Consider the following 22,137-nt stretch of genomic DNA (forward strand, 5'->3'; position numbering starts at 1 on the left):
TGGTGTAGTCAGCAGAGATCATCTGAAACACACACGCATGTCCGCAGCTCTTCACGGATGACAGACAGCACAGCTGCTGTTCCAAACCCGTGGTCTGTATCCCAACACAAAAATTAAGGCTCTCTGTTTTGAAGGAGTGAGCTCTGGGCTAGAACAAGTATAGCAGTATTACAATACTCACTGAGAATACTGAAAATGCTCTGAAGAGTTTTAAAACACTGAGAGAGCAAAAAAATTTTTGACTAGAAAAATAAAACAAAACATCTAAAACGGATTTCAAGTGCTTTGGAGAGAGGCTGCTGACACAATACAAAGAACAAAGACCGAAGAAAATCAAGAGATGTCCTTAATCGGAATCACCTGCAGGGTTAAAGATTCCCAGGCACCAGTGGGGGCGGCTCTTCAAGGAGGATTGACAAAGTGAATGGGAACTACTGACCTCAGTTTCTCACCATCCTCAGCTGTGTAGCTTGAAGGTAAAAGTCAATCTCATAGGAGACTATGCTTGGAATGAACCATACAAATTGGAAAAATTTGAGATGGGGATAAAGCCACAGATTTTAAAGTTGGTATCAGGTAATCAAAAGGGAAGAAAGAAAATCCTGGATCTTCTGATTGGCAGTGTTTAGGCAGGTGGTGTTGAGTTCTTGATGAGTGCAGTATCTTCCTTGCATCTTGGTGTTCCTCATGGAAATGATGAAAACACTGTCAGCTTGGATCTTTGTAGAGGGCAAGGAAAATGTGTGATATGTGTGGGTGGACCTGCCCCCCGCAGGCAGGTGCACATTCGGGAGCCAGCCGGGAACGTACCTTACTGTTTCAAAAATTAGGAAAACCATCATGGCATCTCCAGCTGTCTTCGGTTTACTAAAGCAGCATATAAAGTAATAGATTTAAGTCACGTCTGATCTGCCAGAGAAAAAATGTCTCTAAATGACTGATAACATGGTATTTGGAGTCCTCGATTGCTAGAGTCTGGTGATATCCCTGCACTGCTGCTGCAAGTCCCCAATGCTCTCGTAGTCATTCTCCTTTGGGAAAAGACCATGGAGACCATTGGTCTCTAGAGAGGGCTTTTCTTCTTCTCTGTGGAGAGTCTGTATTGCTTCATAATCTGGCTCTGGCTCCTCGGTGGGTCTCTCTGCTGGTGGAGGTGTGCTGATGCTGTTGGAAGTTTTCTCAAAGTCTTTTACAGTAGCATAGAGATCATTACAGGAAGATGGGGATCTTTGAGGGGTGCCATCTTGAATACAGGTGTAGGTGGATTCTGGCACTTTAAGCGACTGTCCTGATTTATTCACTGACTGTCCAAGTTTATTCACTGATGAGTACATGGCTGAGATCTAGAAAACAGAGGACTGATTAAATAAGCACTCTTCGAGCTGTGACTTTCTTCCCACCCCCATTTTAGTGACAAGCTAGATGTTGCTGTTAAGTACCATGGAGTTGGTTCTGACTCATAGTGCCCCTGTACAGGGTTTCCGAGGCTGTAGATCTTTATGGGAGCAGAAAGACTCATCTTTCTCCTGTGGAATGGCTGGTAGTTTCGAACTGCCTACTTTGAGGTTAGCAGCCTGATTCGTAACCACTACGCTATCAGAGGCCCTTGATAAGCTAGATACTTAGAATTTATGTACAACTGCATGTGTGTATCTTTTTTGAAGATTTTTTTCTTAGTTACTTGTATTCATCTGGGGGTATATTGTTGTTGTTGTTAAATGCTGTGGAACTGGCTCCAACTCAAAGCAATCCTATATAGGGTTTCCAAGGAGCGGCTGGTAAGTTTGAACTGTTTACTTTGTGGTTTTAAGCGACCTTGAGGCAATACAGGTTTATTATATAATCTTGAATTTTGTAACTATTTTACTTTTAAAATATTGTTTTATTGAGATATAATTCATAAGCCATATAATTTATCTACTTAAAGTATATAATTTACTGGCTTTTAATATATTCACTAAGCTATACAACCATCACCACAATCAATGTTAGAACATGTTTATCACCTCAAAAAGAAACCTCACACACCTGCCCCTTCAAGTCCTCAGTCCAAGACATCCACTAATCTACTTTCTGTCTCTATATTTGCTTATTCTGGATAGTTCATGTAAACGGAATCAAACAGTATGTGATCCTTTGTGACTGACTTTTCACTTAACATTATGTTTTCAAAATTCATCCCAATTGTAACATGATTGCATCAGTACTTTATTCCTTTTTACAACTAAGTAATATTCCATTTTTTAGATACACCATATTGTGTTTATCCATTTACTTACTTAGTTGCATGCTATTGGCCAAACCTCTATTTCTAGGCTGGGTGTAATTTTCTTCAATGAGAAAATTCATTTGTATTTACAGCCAACTAAGAAATGAAGTTGAACCTTGCAAAATTTTGCAAAATTATTTCAGTGGCTGTACATGCTTGGATTGTTTAGACCTAGAGAAACTGAGCCACCAGCATGGAGTTTCTGTTAACATGGTGAATTAATTTGGAAGCAGACAGTGGTGATGGTTGCAAAACATGAATCAATGCTACGGAGTCATGAATCAATGCTACGGAGTGTACCAGTAAGAAATGTTGAATCAGCCAATGTTTTCTTACATACTTACATAATAGAAAATAAAGCAATAAAAACTAATTGAAAAACTGATAAACCAGTGGGCAGGACAACTTCTTATACAAATGGCCAGTTTAACAAGTAGCTGTTGTTGTTAAGTGCATTCGAGTTGGTTCTAATCCACAGCGACCCTACATAGGGTTTCTGAGGAACACCTGGTGAACTTCAACTGCCGACCTTGCGGCTCAAACTGACTGCTGTCCAGCACATTAACTCAGCGCCACCCAAGACTCCTAACAAGAACAGAAGCTCCCGAGGCTAGCTGAAAGCTCTCCCACAGTTTGTGAGCTATGTGGATGTGAGAACATGTCCCTGGGCAATGGGAAGCCAGGCCTCTTTTAGGAAGTATGTTTATTTGTTTCCTGGGCATTTGAATAACTCATTCACTATTGCAAAAATAAACATAAGTGATAAAGGAGATTTTTGCGTATTTCCAGTCATGATTTCTAACAATAAACAAAAATTCTTAAAAATCAGTACATGCATTTTATCTGTTGTTAAAGAAAATTAAATCCATTTTTATATGAGGTTATATAGTGTATATTAGTGAGCAAGAGTAGATGGCCTTGTTGTTATTTTTGTTAGGTACCTCTTGAAACATTAAAGCTCTTGACTTACAGGTTTCAATGGGGAAAGGACTCTCAAATTAGAACTGTAATATAATCTCTTTGAATTTAGGAAGAACTAAAAAAACAAGGAGTTCTGGTGTGGCGCTGTGGGCTAATGCATCAGATTGCAAAGTCATTTGAACTGCAAGGTCGGTAGTTCAAGCTCACCAGCTGCTCTTTGGAAATCCTATACAGGGTTGCTATGGGTCAGAATCAACTCGATTAACAACAACAACAGAAACAGCAACAAAAACCCACTACTTTTTATTGTAAGGTGCCTTGTAGCATAATGGGTTATGCAGTTGGGCAGCCAACTGCAAGGTCAGCAGTTTAAATTTACCAGCTGATCTTACAGAAAACGATAAGGCTTTCTGCTCTGGTAATGATACACAGCTTCAGAAACCATATACAGGGTTCTATGAGTAAAAACTGGCTCCGCAACACATAACTACCACCTCCACTTTTCATAGCAAGTAGCAAACATATGGAACTCATTATTTCAATAGGTAGTCAAAGACAAAATGTTGACAGATTTTAAAGTATTTCATTCCATGGATAATGGGAATGAAAGGACGCAGCCTATTAGAAATTTATTCCTCACCTTTGAGGACTAAACACACCTACCCTAGAGACTGTAAAAAATGAGATTTGGCCCTGATGACTATTTGTGTTTCTCCCCTCTCTGTCCTTCCTCACAGTCCCTGCCATTTGCGCTCCCCACTGTTCTCTATGTGATTATCATTATAGGCTCTTTCATTAACCTGCAACCTAATATGGTTTATAAGCATAAACCTCATATTGTTGTTGTTAACTGCTGTCGTGTTGGTTTTGACTTATAGTGACCCTGATCTAAGGTTTCTGAAGAGTGGATGGTAGGTATGAACTGAAGACCGTGCGGTTCGAACCAACTTTGTGATCCAGTGAATTATCCTACAGTGCCAACCAGGACTCCAAACCTAGTCATAATAGTTGTAGAAGAGAAATATTTAAACAGAACGTCAGAAGACTTGAAAAACTTTTCTCAAAGTATTATATCCTCCTTTTGTGGCCCTGTGTGTTAATGCACTGAACTGCAAACTCAGTTTGAACTGCAAGGTTCAGTGTTTCAAGCTTACCAGTCATTCCTCAGAAACTCTATACAGGGTCAGTATGTGTCGGAACGCACCCGACAGTACTTAACAACAACAATGTACAAGGTTTATAAGAGGGTAAAAGTATTATACAGTGTATTAAACGTAGTAAGGACTCCTGGTGTGGTGCTGTAGGATCAGCACTGGACTGCGAGTCACAAGGTTGGCAGTTCAAACCTACCAGCTGCTCTTTGGAAACCCTATGAGTTGGAACTGACACGATGGCACTTAACAAGCCTAATATATTGTTAAGTGCTGTCGAGTTGGTTCCAACTCATAGCCAACCTGAGTAGGGTTTCTGAAGAGTGGCTGGTGAGCCTGAACTGCCAACCTTGTGGTTCAAACCAACTTTGAAGTCTAGCACATTATCCTGCAGTACCACACCAGGACTCCAAACATACACAGAAGGTATAATACTTTCTATAAAAGCTTTTCAAGTCTTATGACATTCCTCTTAAATATTTCTTTTACAACTATTATTTCTAATTTGCATATATGTTTCTCTTCAAGTTCCCTTGCTGTTTAACTTTTCAATTTCTCTTTTTAAAATCTTTCATCTTATTACTTACCTTATTAATTACTGTTCTCATAAATTAGTCCCTTCTATTTTTCTATTTCTTTTATAATCAACCCTTTCTCCATCATTCTGTTAAATTACAATAATTGTATTAAAACTCAATTCCTAATTTTAGTTTGAACTACCTAATATTATATTATGTGAATATAAAAAATAAATGATTTCCATATTTACTGTCTTAAATCTCCTTCTTCCTAAAAATAATATGTGTGAATCACAGTTCTTTATTTTACATTAGAAATTCATCAGTATAAATAGGTTCTAGAGTTAACCATGGACTCCTGGTGTGGTACTGTAGAATAAGCACTAGACTGTGAATCAGAGGTTCAAACCCACTAGCTGCTCCTCGGAAACCCTATAGAGGGTTGCTATGAGTCGGAACTGACTTGACGGCACTTAACAACCACAATAGTTAACTACCAAAAAAGGAGACTTGGTGGTTCTGTGGGTTGGGTGTTGGACTGCTAACTGAAAGGTTGGTAGTTTAAACCCACCAGCTACTCTGAGGGAAAAAGATGAGGTTGCCTGCTTCCGTAAAGATCTACAGTCTCAGACACTCTATATAGGGCTGCTTATGAGTCAGAATCAAATCAATGGCAGTGGGTTTGGGGGCAACATCAAAATCAACTAACAAATGTTGTTAATTGCTGTAAGGTTGGGTCTGACTCATAGCTGGAGGGTTTAAAGGATTAGGTCTCCTACATATTTTACTTTTGGATTCCAGATGGGCCCAAGTTTCCTTAGTTGGCTTAACTAAAAACCAAACCCATTTTTATTGATCCAATTCCAACTCATAGGGAACCCATAGGTTACAGAGTACAGACCTGCTGCATACAGTTTTCTTGGCTGTAATCTTTTCAGAAGTCAATTCACTGGGCCTTTGTTCCTGGGTTCTGCTGAGTGAGTTTTAGCCACCAACCTCTAGGTTTAGTCAAGTAGAAACCATTTCATATGAGTGATCTAGTTCACCTTCAATGTCAAACTAACCTCTCTATCAAGATGATTCCAACTTACAGTGACTCTGTAGGAAAGAGAACTTCTCCATATGGTTTCCTAGGTGGTGAATCATTACAGAAGCACACTGCCACATCATTCTCCCATGAAGTGTCTGGTAGGTTTGAACCATTGCTCTTTGGCTGCCAGTGGTGTGCTTTAACCACTGCTCCATAAGTGCTTCTTTTAGTTGGTTTAGTTGTTGTTAAGTGCTGTCGAGTCAGTTCTGACTCATAGTGACCCTGTACAGGGTTTCCTAGGAGTAGCTGGTGAGCTTGAACCACTGATCTTGCGGTTTAAACTGACTTAGCAGTCCAGCGCATTGGCCCAAAGCACCACACTAGGACTCCTAGTTTGTGTTTTTTAAAAAAGACAACTCAGTATAGAGTTGTATAGACAACTTATAGTACAGGAGGAGGACTAGAAAGAGTCACACGGAGCTGCCAAGAGCAATAGGAGGGTACTGCTGTGGTATGGTGGGGGGTGGCCACAGTGGAGACAGGTGTGTGAAAGCAAAAGCTTGGAGCGGAATGAAAAAAGCTTGGTGACTGGTTAGGTATGAAGGCAATGAGGGAAAGATGGGTGTTAAGGATGACTCCCAGGGTTTTGGCTTGTGTCAAAAGGTGGATGGGTAGCAGATTCATTCCCTAGGACAGGGACTGGGAAGTCAGGTGGCAAATAAACACCTCAGGAAAGCCCCTCTGCTAGTTGAATTTTCAGAGTGGGATTGGAGTCTATCATCACATTTCAATAGTCAATCATAGCAAGTGATATACCTGCATGTAGACATAATTTTTTACATGTATCAAATTGTCTATGAGAAGAATCCCAGATAAAAGCTATATGCAGCTAGATAAATTACGGTGTTCCTATCTCTGTAGGTCCTTCCTAGTTTGACACATGTTATTACATATCAACTGGCTGTTATAATTGCACTGTTTTGCTGAGAGTTCAACTAGGGATTTGTTTTTTAACCCCTGATGCTAGGAAATATACATTTTCTTGCTGGCTGTATGTCTGACCCTACCTCCAGTCTGAAATTAACTTCCTGAAATTGCCTGCTCTTGGAATCCAAATTCCCCACTAAGCCTTTCTCCCTCTCTCCCAGGCTGGATCAAGTTCCCTATGCCCACCTGTCCCAACTGCCTGCATTCTCTAACTTGGTATTCATTCCCTTCTAGCGAAGTCTTCTTGACTGCTGACAATGGCACCCTTACTTGTATTTTGTCTCATCCTCAGTTTCATCCTTACTCCTTTCATTTTTCTTCTGATGCTTCTTTCTGACTCCATTTCTTTAACTTAGTGGATTTGCTCATTCATTGTGGCCTTTTTCTATCTTATCCTCTGCCAATTACGCTCTCTGAGTCATTAAAAAGCCAACACCCCCAAACCTTCATCTCAAATGATAAGTGTAAGAGAGTATTTTTGCTTTTTTCAGACAAAGATGCATTTATGCAAGGACAGAAGCCCTCGTCTTTATTTTACAGGAGCTTTCTGGTTATTTAAAAAGAAACCAAACGTACCTCTTCATCTGTAAGAGTTGGGTCTTCTTCCCGAGACTTATATGACAATGAACTAAGTCTCTGTGAAAATAAACACAAACATAAGTAGTTTGAAGTCATTAATTCAACATTTCTTTTGCATATTTTTGATATGTCTGGTGATAAAAAAATGTTTCCTAATGATATTTTACATACTTGGGATGTAATCACAGAGAATTTATGTGACACATTTGAGGAATAAGCAATCATAAAATCTATTGTATGATTTTCTTGGATGTCTGTTGTTGATACTGCAGCATGCTGTTGAGTTGGTTCCAATTCATAACAACCCAGTATAGGGTTTCTGAGGAAAGGCTGGTGGGTTTGAACTGCCAACCAACAGTACTTATCTTACAGTGCCACAGAGATAAAAAGACCCACCAGCCGCTCCTAAGGAACGCTATTCATGGTCACAGTGAGTTGGAGCCAACTCAATGGCACCTGACCACAGCAGTAGTGAGAAAGAGACTGGAGGAACCCAAGACTATGGCCCTCAACTCTCCTTCAGGTCTGGAATGGTACTAACTTAATGGCCCAATTTTTAGCTATGTAGTACAGAGGTACATAAGGGGGACAACACCAACAGTAAGTATGCTCACCACGGAATGGTCAATCATTCAATATCATAAGGGTACCATTTACCTAAGGACAAGGTTAAGAAGGGTTGAAGGTGCGTGGAATGGAAGAAGAAATCTCAGGGAGGAAGTGGGATAACAGTTCTTACATGGAGGGGATTGCAATCATTGATGTGAAACAAAGTGTATGATTTGTTGAATGTAAAACTGATGATCTTGTCTGTAAACCTTCACTCATTTCACAATAAAAAAGTTAAATAAAAAAATGTAACTGATTACTGACTTAAAGGGAGAATTTTAAAAATTGGGACACGGAGAAGAGTTTGCTTTAACAAATAAAATCATGCAAGGGTTCTCTCAAAACAAATTCTAGGTGCAAATTTGGTCAACTTATTTGACAAACATATTGTATACATGTGGTTGGATGAATTGGATCCCAGATAATTTCCTCCTGGTAGGCTGGAGAAGGGTATCCCCAGGCCAAGTCACAAGGGTTATTTCCAAAGTCAAATTATGTACAGGATATGAAACAACACAGCATGGGTGTGGATGGTTGGCAAACATAGAAGATAGACTCATATACCTTGAGTTAAATGATACGAGGATAGCTCTTGGTGATGTCTGGGAAACCGATGGATTTGAAAGACTAAGTCTGAGAACATTCTGGATTTGTTATAAACAGTGGCTTCAGATCAAAGGAATGTCTTTATGTCTGTGAACGGGCTCAACACGTACATGTTCTGAGTGCCAGAGTTTGGTGTTACCGAGCTTTGATCAAGTTGAAGCTCATGAAAACTCCTCAAATGTTAACAGAATTGTACTTAAGGTAAACTCAGTGCTTTGAGATAAAAGTGGAAAATTAATAGACATCACTAGGTGGGCAAAGATGAAGGCAATACTATTTTTTGGTAGTGTCATAAATGGAACAGATGATTAAAATGAACAAATATCATAAATTGGCTTTAAACAATAGTATAGTTCATTTACTAAATTTTTTTTTTTTTTTTACTAAATAACTTACTCAATTATTTACTAAATAACTGGACATAACCCAAATCATTAAATGTATCTTCCCTGTTGTTAAGTGCCGTTGAATCAGTTCTGACTCATAGTGACCTTATATAGCATTTCTGAGGAGCAGCGGATGGGTTTAAACAGCTGACCTTGTGGTTAGTAGTTTAATGCTTATCCTACAACACCACACCAGGGGTCTCAGTCATTCCAGGACATTCTTCTTCCCTCCTCTCCTAGTCCAGCCTGCTCCCCAGGTGTGCCACTGACTTACATAACCCACTACTCTTCATTTACCCCAGGCTGGTTCATTCCTTTACCATGTTTGAAAATAAAGTCCATGTCATTTCTCTCTTCTGAGGCCAGCCTTGGACACATGTTGGGCAGGGCTGTGCAGCCACACCCCAGCAAGATCTACTGCTGCTTTAACTTCAGAGGGACCATGTTCCCTCTGAAGAGAGTTAAATTAAATATGGCCCTGTAGGTAACATTATCTAATTTATTCTTCAATGTGCTAACCACATCAGTCAAGTTACTGTACCCAAAAAGAGAGTCCTCTCTCAGAGCGGTTTCAGTGACAGGTTTAAGAAAATACATTTTTTTGTAACAATATCAAAAGATTAAAAACAAACAAACAAACAAAAAAACCCCACCAAAACAACTTTTATGATGAGATGCAATTCAATAATGATCTTGAGTGTTTCAGACATATCATATGCTTTGTGTTTTTTCTGGTAGAAACAAATAAGCTTATCAAGGCTCTGGATGATTGAAAAAAATTATACATGTCTTAAGACATTATTAACACATCCTGAGGAAAAGTAAGACATTTCAAGGAAAAGCTATACTTGCGCAATTTGTAAAATATCTGATATAGGTACATGTCAATTTACTCTGGATATTTGAGAATTTTATGTATTTTGCACATTCTATAAAAGGTCACATTACTGTGATGTATATGTATTCTCTGATCTGACTTCTGGCTTCACTTTCTTACACTAACGAAAGCACGGCTCTCTGCTGAGGATGCTGCTTCTCCAGCAGTCGTCTGTAAGTGGTTGGATCCTTGCACCCTGCAGCCAGGACACGCGCTCAGTCATTCCCAGGCCATTCTTCTTCCCTTCGCTCCATTTCCACCCTGCCCCCACAAGGTGTGGCCCTGGTTCTCCCTCCCCTAATGTCTCAATGACTTTGGTTCCTCATTCATAGATTCTCTAACTCATTTCCTGTTTTCATTTTTGGTGATTTCAACAAACATATCTATCCCAATAGTGGTGAGAATAATCCTCAAGTGAGTCTTTAATGATTCTTCCTGTGGTGGTGGTGGTGGTGGTGTGCTGTGGAGTTGGTTCCAACTCATAGTGACCCTGAGTAGGGTTTCTGAGGTTATAAATCTTTATGGGAGCAGAAAGCCCCATCTTTCTCCTACGGAATCACTGGTAGTTTTGAACAGCTGCCCATGAGGTTAGCAGGTCAACTTGTAACCACTATGCTACCAGAGCTCCTTCTGGTGTGGTTCTTCATCTCATATCCAGTCCTCAGATTCCCTAGCTGTCTACAGCACTTCCCTCTCCCCAAACCTTCTTACCCATCCTCACTCTTAGCCAATGAGCTCACTGAAAAAACTGAAGAAATTAGAAGAGAAGTTTCTTTGACCACCTACCCCACACCTGTTCCCCAGCAGCCTCTGCTTTCATGTTACCACAGATAAACTTCCTACGCTCTTCTGTAAGGTGATCTCCTCCTCCTGGGCATACACTCATGAATATACCTCCAGAAAGTCTCCCATTTTATCTACATTATCTGATTTTCCCTCCCTATGTAAGAATGCCCAACCGGTTATTTCTGTCACCCTACAAAAAGAAGAGAGAGAAAAACAACAAAAAATCCAACCTGTCTTCTGGCTCCATCTACTGCCTTATTCTATTATAGCAAAATCTCTTAAAAAGTCATGTAAATGAATCACTCTAATATATATTTTTTTCCTTTTCTTTCTCTAAACCCATTTTAGTCAAGATTCTGCTTCTACCATGCCAATGAAGCTGCCACATCGCTAATGTGACAACCAATTCTCAGTCCTCATCCTATTGACCTATCAGCTACATCTGACACAATAGGTGTCTCCTTCTCCCTGGACACTTTCTTCACTTGGTTTCCAGGACACAGCATTTATTCCACTCCCCCCTACTTCGATCGCCTGTGCTAGTTTGTTTTCTTCTCCAGATCTCTGTCCTTGGAACGCTTCTAGTCCCTATTCACAATCATTCATTAGTAACCTCATGACTTAATAACTACATTTTTGCAGATGACTCTCATGTAAAAATGCAGCACAGACTTCCTCTTAACTCTGCTCATCTGTTCAGATGCTATTTGCTTCCTCTAGTTGGAGGTCCAATATGCTTCTCTTAAATGAAATGTCCAACACTGGATGCCCAATCCCACCCCAGAAATCGTCTCTGTCTGCAGTCTTTTCTATTTCAGTTTATGGTAATTCTATCCTTTAGTGACTCACACCAAAACCTTGGACTCATCAATGTCTCTTCTTCCTCTTACTGCATATCTGATCTTTCAGTGAATCTCATCCCGCCCACTGCTCTGCCTTGATTTAATCCATCATCATCTTATCTGTCTACTGAAATTGCCCCCAGCTGGTCTGTTTACTTCTACCCTTGTCTAATGTCAACATTGTACTTAGTGTGACGACCCTTTAAAAACATAGGCTGGATTAGGCCATTCTTTTTGGCAGGACTTGCTAATGACTCACTTTTATTCAGATGCTAAGGCTTGGCCATCTAAGATCAAGCCCCTGGTTACCAGTTCCAGTACTACCCTCATCCTCGCCTTTGCTTCAGCAGTCACACAGGTCCCCTTCTCCTTCCCTGGACAGGTCAGGTATGCTTTAGCTTCAGGGCCTTCACACTCGTCATTCCCTGTGCTCCTTTTACTCTTCCTCAAGAAAGTACACAACTCACTGTCTCACGTTCTGTCACTCTTGGCTCAAATGCCACCTTCACAGTTAGGCATATCCTGACCACCCCATTCAAGTTTGTCTTCCCACCACACTTTCCTGATTTCCCTTATTCTGTTTTATTTCTTTCTGTCAACTTTAAAACCTTCTAAGCTACCATGATTTACTTCTGTATTCTGTACCACTATAAGATAAGCATTGGACTGCTAATCATTAAGCTTGGCAGTTCAAACCCACCAGCCACTCCTTGGAAACCCTATATAGGGCAGCTATGCATAGGAACGCACTCAACGGCACTTAACAGTAACATCATGTTTATGTTGATCTCTGCCTACAAAAGCATAAGCTTCATGGGGGCAAGATTTTTTTATTCATTTATGTATTTTGTTCATTGGTACAGTCCCAGGCCCTAGCAGAATATGTGGCATATAGCAGGTGCTCATTAAAATCTTTTTACTGAAAGAAAGAATGAATGTTTAACATTTCAGTACTTAAAAAAATACATTAAAATTAGGATTGTTTATATGGAGATTATGAAATTACTCATTTTATGATGCAGAAAGGTAATCTTGTTCCTAGGTTGATGTTTCTAGTTTCTAATGGAAACTCTTGAGAACTGTTTACTATAAGTGATGAGACTATTAAGTCTCTTATCTTTCAAATGATTGCAAGTAAAAAACTTGGAATGCTTTTGACAACATAAACTCTAAATCAATTTCATTACCTTTGGTTAGAAGAAGGGCAGAAAAAAATAAGACTGTAGATTTGGATTTTATGAATGTGCTCTGAGACACATTTATTTGAAATAAGTTTACATTTATCATAAAAGGGCAGTGTTCTCAATAGCAGATCTCAGGGATACTGTGAACTGCTGAACTCTATCCTCAGAGCACTACAAAGAGTGAACATTACAGAGAGTGACCTCCTTTGTACACCTATGCAACCACAACCTGGGCTCACCTTTCCATCGACAATTCCACAGGTTTTCTAATGCCACTACTCACTAAGGAGCTCTCGTGGCGTCGTGGTTATGAATCGGGCTGCAAACTGCAAGGTCAGCATTTTGAAACTACCAGCAGGTCTGCGGGAGAAAGATGAAGCTTTCTGCTCCCGTAAAGATTTACAGCTTCGGAAACCCTGTACAGGGTCGCTATGGGTCGGAACCGACTCCACGGCACAGAACAACAACAACTTACAATACTACTTGCCTTCCTACCAAAACTAGCAGAAGAGAATTCGGTGTACAAAAGAGAAATAGAAAATTAGTGTTTTGAAGAAGGCTGAGTTTGGTTAAATCCCAAGAAGAATTTGACAATTGGAGTTGTGGATGGGGTTAACATATGTTGGAGCTTTGTTCAATATCTACAATTAAGAGCTTAGGTTAATGTTTAGAAATTGTTGAAAAATAAAATCACTTACTTAATTTACATTAAAAATATATAATCAGGGAGTTTCTGAGTGGAATAAATGGTTGATGCTCTTGGCTGTTAAACTGACAGGTTAAACATTTTAGTCCACCCAAAAGTACCATGAAAGAGAGGTCTGGTGATCTGATTTTGAAAAATCAGCCAAAGGGAATGCTGGGGAGCACATTTCTGCTCTGACACACATGGCATGGCCATGAATTGATAACAACTAGTTTAGAAGATAAAACCAGTGGTCCCTGTGAGTTTCACTCTTGACATGCCCATATTTTGATTTCTGGGATTGTGGAAGGGTAAAGGTCACCACGTTTGAGGTAAAAAGGTAGAGAAGGGACTGGATATGTGGCAGAGTATACTCTCCAATTAATTCTTCATGTTTGAAATGACCAAAACTTGTCCTGTTTGCACTTGATGTAAAAACTGAAAAAAACCCATCTAATTAAGGTGCTGAGAGAAGAAATGTTACAGAAACAAGAGTTTTCATTATTTTGGTATTTAGAAAGGGAAAAACATCGACACTGCTTACACTAAAACAGCTTCCATCATTCAACAAACTGGAAGGTGTCTGAATATATTTTCCAGAAAAATGTGTAAATAAAAGCCCCAAGATTAGCTAGATTCCTAGTCATGACAAGCACGCCAATAAACATACCAGGACCCACCTTGTTGGTTTCAGTGGTGCCCTCGGCGCCTCCTTCTTCTTTTACCAATTTCTCTTCCTTCTCCTGAAGGTTTTCATTCTCATCTAGAAGTTTAATGGGGACAGGTGGTGGGGCCTCCTCTTCTGGGTCATGTGAGCATCCAAGAACAACCTCTGCATTAACACTTTGTCGGCCCTTTTTGTTTCTGTCCACTGAAGCATACTCGGCAAACTCTGCTTTGCCTTGGGCTTGGGGCTCTGGAAGTTCCTTCAAGGCAGCGGTAGACTTGGACTTGCCATTGTGGCCTTTATCTGGGTGTGTAGTTGCTCCCACATCTTTGATTTCTTTTACTGTTTCATATAAGCAGTCCTCTACCATATTTTCTTGAGAGGAACTATCTTTGAGTACTTCATATGGGCCTTCCATTCCCAGACACTGGTCCCCATCCACACTTCTTGTATTGAGCATCGTGTCCACCGTGCTGTTAGGAGGAATTCTGGGCAACTCCCGACTCTGATGACATTTGGAAGGTCTCCCTGTGCTATCCTGGGAGTCTAACAGATCAGAAGCTGAGGTCTGTACTTCCTCATAATGTTGCATGCAGGTCACAGTACTGTCTTCCGAAAGAACTAAAACAGAAGAAACATTAGAAGTGGAGATGACAGCTCCTTAAATAATCATTACAATGAATCAGACCATGCAAAGCCAGGTTAAATAAAGAGACTTAACTTTATTTAGACTATGACTGCCAATTGATAGTCTTATTTCAATCACAATTTAGAACCAAAGTTGTCTATTACACCTTTCCAGTACAATAATTAATAAACTACCTTGGGTATCAATTTGGGCCACAATCACTACACTATTTTTATACTGGAGGAGCCCTCTTAAGGGGAAAGCGTTCCGATATTGCCAGAGAGTAAAAATGATACTTGAAGGGGTTAAAGGGCATGAGACTGGGCACCAGAAAAGGGGGCATGTGTGGGGGTCATTGTCCCTGACCCTATTGGTCTCTGTCTATTTGGCCTCCATTTAATTGGTAGATATCCCCTTTAAAAGATCATTTTCAATTGGCAGATATACTGGGAACAACCAGTATTACAAAGGGACCCAATACTCCATGTTCCCCTTTAAAGGTCTTTCTTCCATCTCACGACACCATTCTCCCTACAGCATTCCTGTCTCCAATTAGAAAGTGCAAATGTGGAATTCATGGATTGCCACTGAAATGCCATTGTGTGAAGCCCCTTGCCAAATATTTTTTGAGTGCCTACTATGGGCCAGGACTCCTGGTGTGGCACTGTAGGATCAACATTGGACTGCAAACCACAAGATTGGCAGTTCAAACCCACGAGCTGCTCCTCAGAAACTCTACACAGGGTCGCTAGGAATTGGAACCAACTTGATAGCGCTTAGCAACACTATGTGCCAGGGATAATTCAAGGTGCTGAGGGTACATCATTAAAAACAACAACAACAAAGAATCCTGTCCTTATGGTGCTTACACTATGCAGCAAGTTACTTAAGTACTATGTCTCATTCTGGGGGGGAAGATTACATATAGTGCCCCAAGAATACTTGGAGTCCTGGTGTGGCACTGCAGGATAATGCACTAGACCGCAAGGTCAGTCTGAACCACAAATTCAGCAGTTCAAACCCACCAGTTGGTCCTCAGAAACCCTATAAAGGGTTGCTATGAGTTGGAACTAACTCGACGGTACCTAACAACAATAACAAAAGGATACTTGGTGAAATGAAAATGACCACTCAACCATGCAGAAATAAGAAATGACAACAACACTGTATTTTAAGTACTGAATTTTGGCCCCTGGATCTAGTGATCTATGTGTCAGAATGGACAGGAAAAGGCACTGCCGTTTAAAGACTTGGGTGTTAATACTGGGTGTCCCTCACTTTCCTGATCTACTAGTGGGGAAAGTACTTTTGTAATGTGTAAAGGTAGACTGATATTTGTGAGGCAGAACCTCTGGCTGTTTTGTTAAGTGCCTTCTGGTATTAAGTAGGCACAGTGGTTCAGGGTATGAGCTCAGAACTCAGATTGCCTGGTTTAAAATACATCTCTTCAGCTTACTAGCTGTAAGATCTTAGGCAAAGTAAGTAACATCTCTGTGGTAGAATAATTGTCAACCCAAGTACATTCATATCTTAATTCATGGAATCTGTGAAAACGTTATGTTATCTGGCAAGGGAATACCAAGACTACAGAGGGAATTAAGGCTGATAATCAGCAGACCTTGTGATGGGGAGGTGAGTCTAGATTACCCAGGTGGGCCCAATGTAATCACAAGTGTTCTAATAAGTCAGCGGTGGGGACTGTCCACAAAATCACTTGGTTTGGCCCTGCCAAGGCAATAGCAGCTCCAGCTATCACATTGTTGTTGTTAAGTGCTGTCGAGTTGATTCCGACCCATAGTGATCTGGTATAGGGTTTCCAAGGGGCAGCTGGTGAGCTTGAACCACCGACCTTACAGTGCAAATGACTTTGCAATCTGACACATTAGCCCACAGTGCCACACCAGTACTCTAGCCATCACATTAGGGGTGAGTTAACTAAATGTTTGACCATATACAGGAAGTTAATTTTTAGTTTGATAATTCTGAATGGCCCGTGAATGATGGTATAAGTATTCAAATGGCCCTTGGCAGAAAAAGGGTTCCCTGCCCATGTACTAAGTGAACGAGGAGGCTAACAGGCAGTCAGAGAGAGATTTACAGGTGCTGCCTGCTGGCTTTGAAGATGGGGGAAGGAGCCACTCACTAACGAATGCAGGTGGCTTCTAGAGGCTAGATAAAGCAAGAAAAGAGATCCTACCTTTGAATCTCCAGAAAGAACATAACCCTCCTGACACTCAGATTTTAGTCCAGTGAGACTCATTTTTGACTTCTGATTTCTAGAAGCGCATGCTAATCGATTTGTGTTCTCTTAAGCTACAAAATTTGTGGTGGTTTGCTACAGCAGCGATAGAAAACTAACCATTCTGTGTGCCCAGTCGCCTCTCCTATACACTGTACAGTTGCTCACCAATCGCTACTCAGAAACCCTATACAGGGTCGCTATGGGTCGGAACCGACTCAAAGGCACTGAACAACAATAACTTATAGGAGCCCTGGTGACCCAGTGGGTAAGCAGTTGGAAGACACCAGTTGCTCTATGGGAGAAAGGTATGGCAGTCTGCTTCCATAAAGATTATAGGCTTGCAAACCTGATGGGGGCCGTTCTTCTCTGTTCTGTGGAGTTACTAAGAGCTGCAATCAACTTGATGGCCATAGGTTTGGTTTGGCGTCATAATAACTTACAGAGTGGTTGCTGGAATTAGTGAATTAGTACATGTACCATACTTGAAGTGATCCCTGGGCACATTAGAAAAGTCAATCAATATTAGTTACTATTACTTACAAACGAGGAGCTCTGGTAGAGTAGTGGTTACGAATCGGGCTGCTAACCTGAGGGTCAGCAGTTCGAAACTTCTAGCTGTTCCATGGGAGAAAGATGAGGTGTTCTGCTCCCATAGATTTACAGCCTTGGAAACCCTGTACAGGGTCGTTATGAGTCGGAACTGACACCATGGCACATAACAACAACATTACTTACAAACAGTTGTTGTTATTCATCTAAATGAGATTCTTTTTGCTAAAACTGGTGGTAATAGTAAAAGTGAGCAAGATCCAATTTTGAGCTACATTTTTTTTTTTTTTAAACTGAATCATTTTCTTTGGTGATGAGGCCTGTGGGGGAAAGCAGGCATTTTTTTTGTAGAACTTACTGTCACCATTGGTGAGTGCCCCATTCTGGTCACTGCTGGCAGGAGCATCCGTTGCTAGGCTAGTAATGGAACGACTGAACATCTCCTTGTCTGATGTCTGCAGAAAACAAACACATAACACTGCTAAGAGTCTAGGCTGTGTGAAAGAAAAGACATCTGTGGCTTGTTCTGAAAATTATAATAACCACAACAAAACCAAAATCCACTCAGCCAGTAAGAGTTGTATGTAAAACACTTACAAATCTGCTTACATTCATCAGGAAAAACCTAGACCTATGCTAGCAACTAGACACATGTGGCTATTTAAATTGAAATTAAATTAAAAACTGACTTCCTCAGCTGCCTTAGGCATATTTCAAGTGCTCAGTGGCCACCACACGGAATGAATGGTTACCATACAAGACAGAGTGGACACAGAACATGCAGACAGAGTTAAATGGACATTCCTACCCTAGAATCTTAGAGTCACTGGGAATCTTCAGGACCATCTGCGGAGCTTCCTACCTGGTGATCTACAAAGGCCTCTGGGAAGGTCATCCAGGATCAGTAGTTATCTTTAGCAAAACAGCTGGAACCAAAGGTCTAGAGCACAGGTTCTTAAACATGGATCAGGATCACCTAGACTGCTTATTAAAACAGTTTGCTGACTGTAGGAGATTCTGCATTTCTAACAACCTTCCAGGTGATGTTGCTACTGGTAGTAGCAGACCTCACTTGAGAATCGCTGCTCCAGAAGGAAGTGGAGACAGGGAGGGAGGAGGGGAGAGGGAAGCCCTCTGTCCAGCCCCTACCACACCTGACAACTGGCTGCAAGCAGAGGGGGAAGAGAAGGAAGGGGCCTGGGATCTGTGGGCAGGAGATCCACCACCTGGTGTCTCCTGTGCTCGTTTCCCTCCTCAGCTCTTTTACATTTCCCCTTGCTGACACCATTGGGACAAAATAGAGGCACTGTGAACAGGTGAGAAGTAAGGACTTGGACAATCAGAGATTGGAACTGAGGGTGGGAGAACTGGGGTGGGGTTGCAAGGTGTTTGTATGTGCACGTGTGCACATGCACAGGAAGGCAATCCCAGGAGCTCCTGTGAAGAAAGGGAGTCCTGACAACTTCCTGTCTGCTTGGGCCAGAAGAGTCTTGCACATTCTTGGGTTAGGGCAGCCCAGATGCAGTTTCCTTCGTGGTAAGCTCTGAGCATTTCTGCTGGCCACATATTTTACACCAGACCACATTTAATCTCTTTGATTCATCATACTTCCTTTTTGTACGCTCTTGTCTTAGCCAGTTTTGTCTGATTTTGAAAAAAGACTCTGAAACAGGAAGCATCTGCATTGCAAGACTCAAGTAGGACGTTGATGAGCAGAGCTCTATGAACAAGAGGGTGGACACATCCCAAGTTTCTGGAACTGCCCAGCCATTTTAGGGGATGGCCCTGAATCTGAGTGGACCACTTGGGATGGGGCATTCTGAGCGGCTCCTCACACAGGGATTCCTTGGGCCCAAAATGTGCTGCGAGTGCTGGTGTGGTGCTATAGGGTAAGGACTGGACTGATAACTGCAAGATTAGCAGTTCAAGCCCACCAACTGCTCCTTGGAAACCTTATATAGGGTTACTATGTGTCAGAACTGGCTTGACAGCATTTAACAATAATAAGGTCGGAGGGCCGGGCCAATCCTTGGGTGTTTTCATTTCCAACCCTTAATGACTGGCTAGGGCTGGAGATGGACAGAGGCAAAAGAACAATTTCTCTTAAAAATCTAACAGCAGCACAGATGTACCAGACTTCACCAATTTCAGGAACACTCCCCAGAAACCTGGTAAATTGCACAGGCATACAACCATGGTGACATTAAGCCTACAGAAAAAAAAAAAGATTTTCCCCCTTAGTCTCATTTAGGCTAAAGCACATGGGAACACTGTAGAGTGGCTGATGTTTGAAAAGGCCCAAGTATTCATTCATGAGCACACACCCACGCACACTCACACATGGGGTAGGGGGCTCACACGCATGTACCCGCACATACGGGGTAGGGGGCTCACCACGTTCATCAGGTTCTCGTGGTCCCCACTGTGAGGCCTTGGCTGCTTCTCTCTGAAATGGAAATAAAATGTGGCTATAGTATATGCTCTAGGAGCTCTGGTAGCGTAGTGGTTACGAATAGGGCTGTGAACCTTAAGGTCAGCGGTTCAAAACTACCAGCCGCTCCACGGGAGAAAGATGAGGCTTTCTACTCCCGTAAAGATTTACACCCTCGGAAACCCTGTACAGGGTCGCTATGGGTCGGAACCGACTCGACGGCACTTAACAACAACAACAACATAGTATATGCTCTGGAGTACAGGTGTGATGGATAAGCACTGGGCTGCTAATCACAAGGCTGGTGGTTCAAACACATCAGCTACTCCTCAGAAATCCTATATAGGGTTGCTATGAGTCAGAACTGACTGGCCAGCACTTACCACCAATTATGTTGTTGTTGTTAAGTGCTGTGGAGTCAGTTCCGACTCATAGTGACCCTGTACAGGGTTTCCGCGGCTGTAAATCTTTACGGGAGCAGAAAACCTCATCTTTCTCCCGTGGAACAGCTGGTGGTTTCGAACTGCTGACCGTGATGTTAGGAGCCCAATTTGTAACCACTACACTACCAGAGCTCTTTTACCACCAATTACATATCCTCTATCCCTCGGAAACCCTATACAGGGTCGCTATGGATCGGAACCGACTCGACGGCACTTAACAACAACAACAACAAATATAATGTGGCATTGGTGAACTCTGTGGTAGAGTTCTTGCCTTTCATGAGAGAGATATGGGCATAATTCCATCAATGTATCTCATGGGCAGCCACCATCTCTCATTTTAAAAACAAAGTTCATTTTTCCAAGAAAGAAATAAATGAAGAGTTATTTGATGCTGTATATATAAACTACCAGCTGTTCCATGGGAGAAAGATGAGGCTTTCTGCTCCCATAAAGATTTACAGCCGCGGAAACCCTGTACAGGATCGATATGGGTAGGAGCAGACTCCATGGCACATAACCACCACCACCATATTTATCTATATCATCATTTATGAGGATCTGAGATATTTAGGATTATGAGGTGATCAAGTTGTAGTGCAGACCGGTTCTACCTCTCTTTAGCAGCCCTTCTTTGAGTATTTAAGTGACGTCAAATCAGTTCTGACTCATAGTGACCCTGTATAGGGTTTCCGAGATGTTGGTGGGTTTGAACCACCAACCATATGGTTCACAATTGAGTTGCTTATCTTATAGCACCACCTCAGGACTGAAAAACAGAAATTCACAAGGAACACAAAAATTCACAAGAAGGAAAGGACCAAGGCAGGTTGTAGAAACTGCTTATATCTAGAATGCCAAAGCAAATTATGTCTACTTTTTTTTTTCCTTTCCTGAAAAAAATCCAAATAATTATCCCTTCACTTAACTTTATTTTTTACAAAGTCAGACAGTGCCATCAGTTTGTGAAAATAATCATAAAGCAAGTTTTGGCACGGTGGGAAGGGAACATACTCTCAAGATGAGTCATCTGTGTTTCCAGTCCATGGAACAGTCAAGAGTAAAAATAGTTTGTTTTTCCTCCGGACAGTCTAAAGAAAGCCTTCAGTACTAGAGAAGTTATTTTGCATACTTAAAAGACAAGAGTGCCACCTAACGGGAGAATGAATAATTACAGAAGCTGCCCTACCAGGAATATGGAGCGGACACTCAGCTCTATAGTTTGTCATCTTCTGGACCAATCAATCTGGCCTAGCTATGCAGGACTGGGCCCTCATAAGACAGGGATGAGGAGGCCACATGGGCTCAGAGAGACCTACAATGCTCCTTTTGACAGATATTTTTATGGTAGGAAGCTATATGTTGACTTAAAAAAAAAACCCAACTTTTTATTGTGAATTGAGAGAAGGTTTACAGAGCAGATCATCACTTTCACATTCAACAAACCACATACTTTGCTTCATTACATTGTTGCAATCCCCTCCATATAACAACAGTTAACAGCATTTATCTGTATTCACTTTAACTGTTATATTCCTCCCTGTGTCTTCTGCTACCTTCATCTTTCTTCTGCTAACATCCCGCTTGTATATTGCCTGCCCTGTCATTCATGTTAACATAGGTCTACCCTTTAGCCAAAGGTAATATAGAATTGCTAAAGGTAATACAGAAACGGCTACAATCATACATTGATAGAGAACTTCCAGAGGTTCAAGCTGGATTCAGAAGAGGCCATGGAATGAGAGAT

The 22,137-nt window shown here is 41.3% G+C and overlaps 1 protein-coding gene across 1 annotated transcript in view; it reads right to left on the reverse strand.

Moving 5' to 3' along the window:
- Nucleotides 1-968: 968 nt before the first annotated feature.
- The window catches only part of PAG1 (phosphoprotein associated with glycosphingolipid microdomains 1), a 25,780-nt gene continuing 4,611 nt past the window's right edge, over nucleotides 969-22,137 (reverse strand). Inside the window, exons 2-6 of the mRNA XM_006830807.1 lie at nucleotides 19,911-19,962; nucleotides 17,875-17,971; nucleotides 14,111-14,718; nucleotides 7,453-7,512; nucleotides 969-1,343 (exon numbers count right to left, since the gene is read on the reverse strand). Coding sequence (XP_006830870.1) covers nucleotides 969-1,343; nucleotides 7,453-7,512; nucleotides 14,111-14,718; nucleotides 17,875-17,971; nucleotides 19,911-19,962 — 1,192 coding nt within the window. The remainder of the gene's footprint in view (nucleotides 1,344-7,452; nucleotides 7,513-14,110; nucleotides 14,719-17,874; nucleotides 17,972-19,910; nucleotides 19,963-22,137) is intronic.

The sequence above is a fragment of the Chrysochloris asiatica genome, unplaced genomic scaffold (assembly GCF_000296735.1).
Source record: "Chrysochloris asiatica unplaced genomic scaffold, ChrAsi1.0 scaffold00001, whole genome shotgun sequence".
Taxonomy (NCBI): domain Eukaryota; kingdom Metazoa; phylum Chordata; class Mammalia; order Afrosoricida; family Chrysochloridae; genus Chrysochloris; species Chrysochloris asiatica.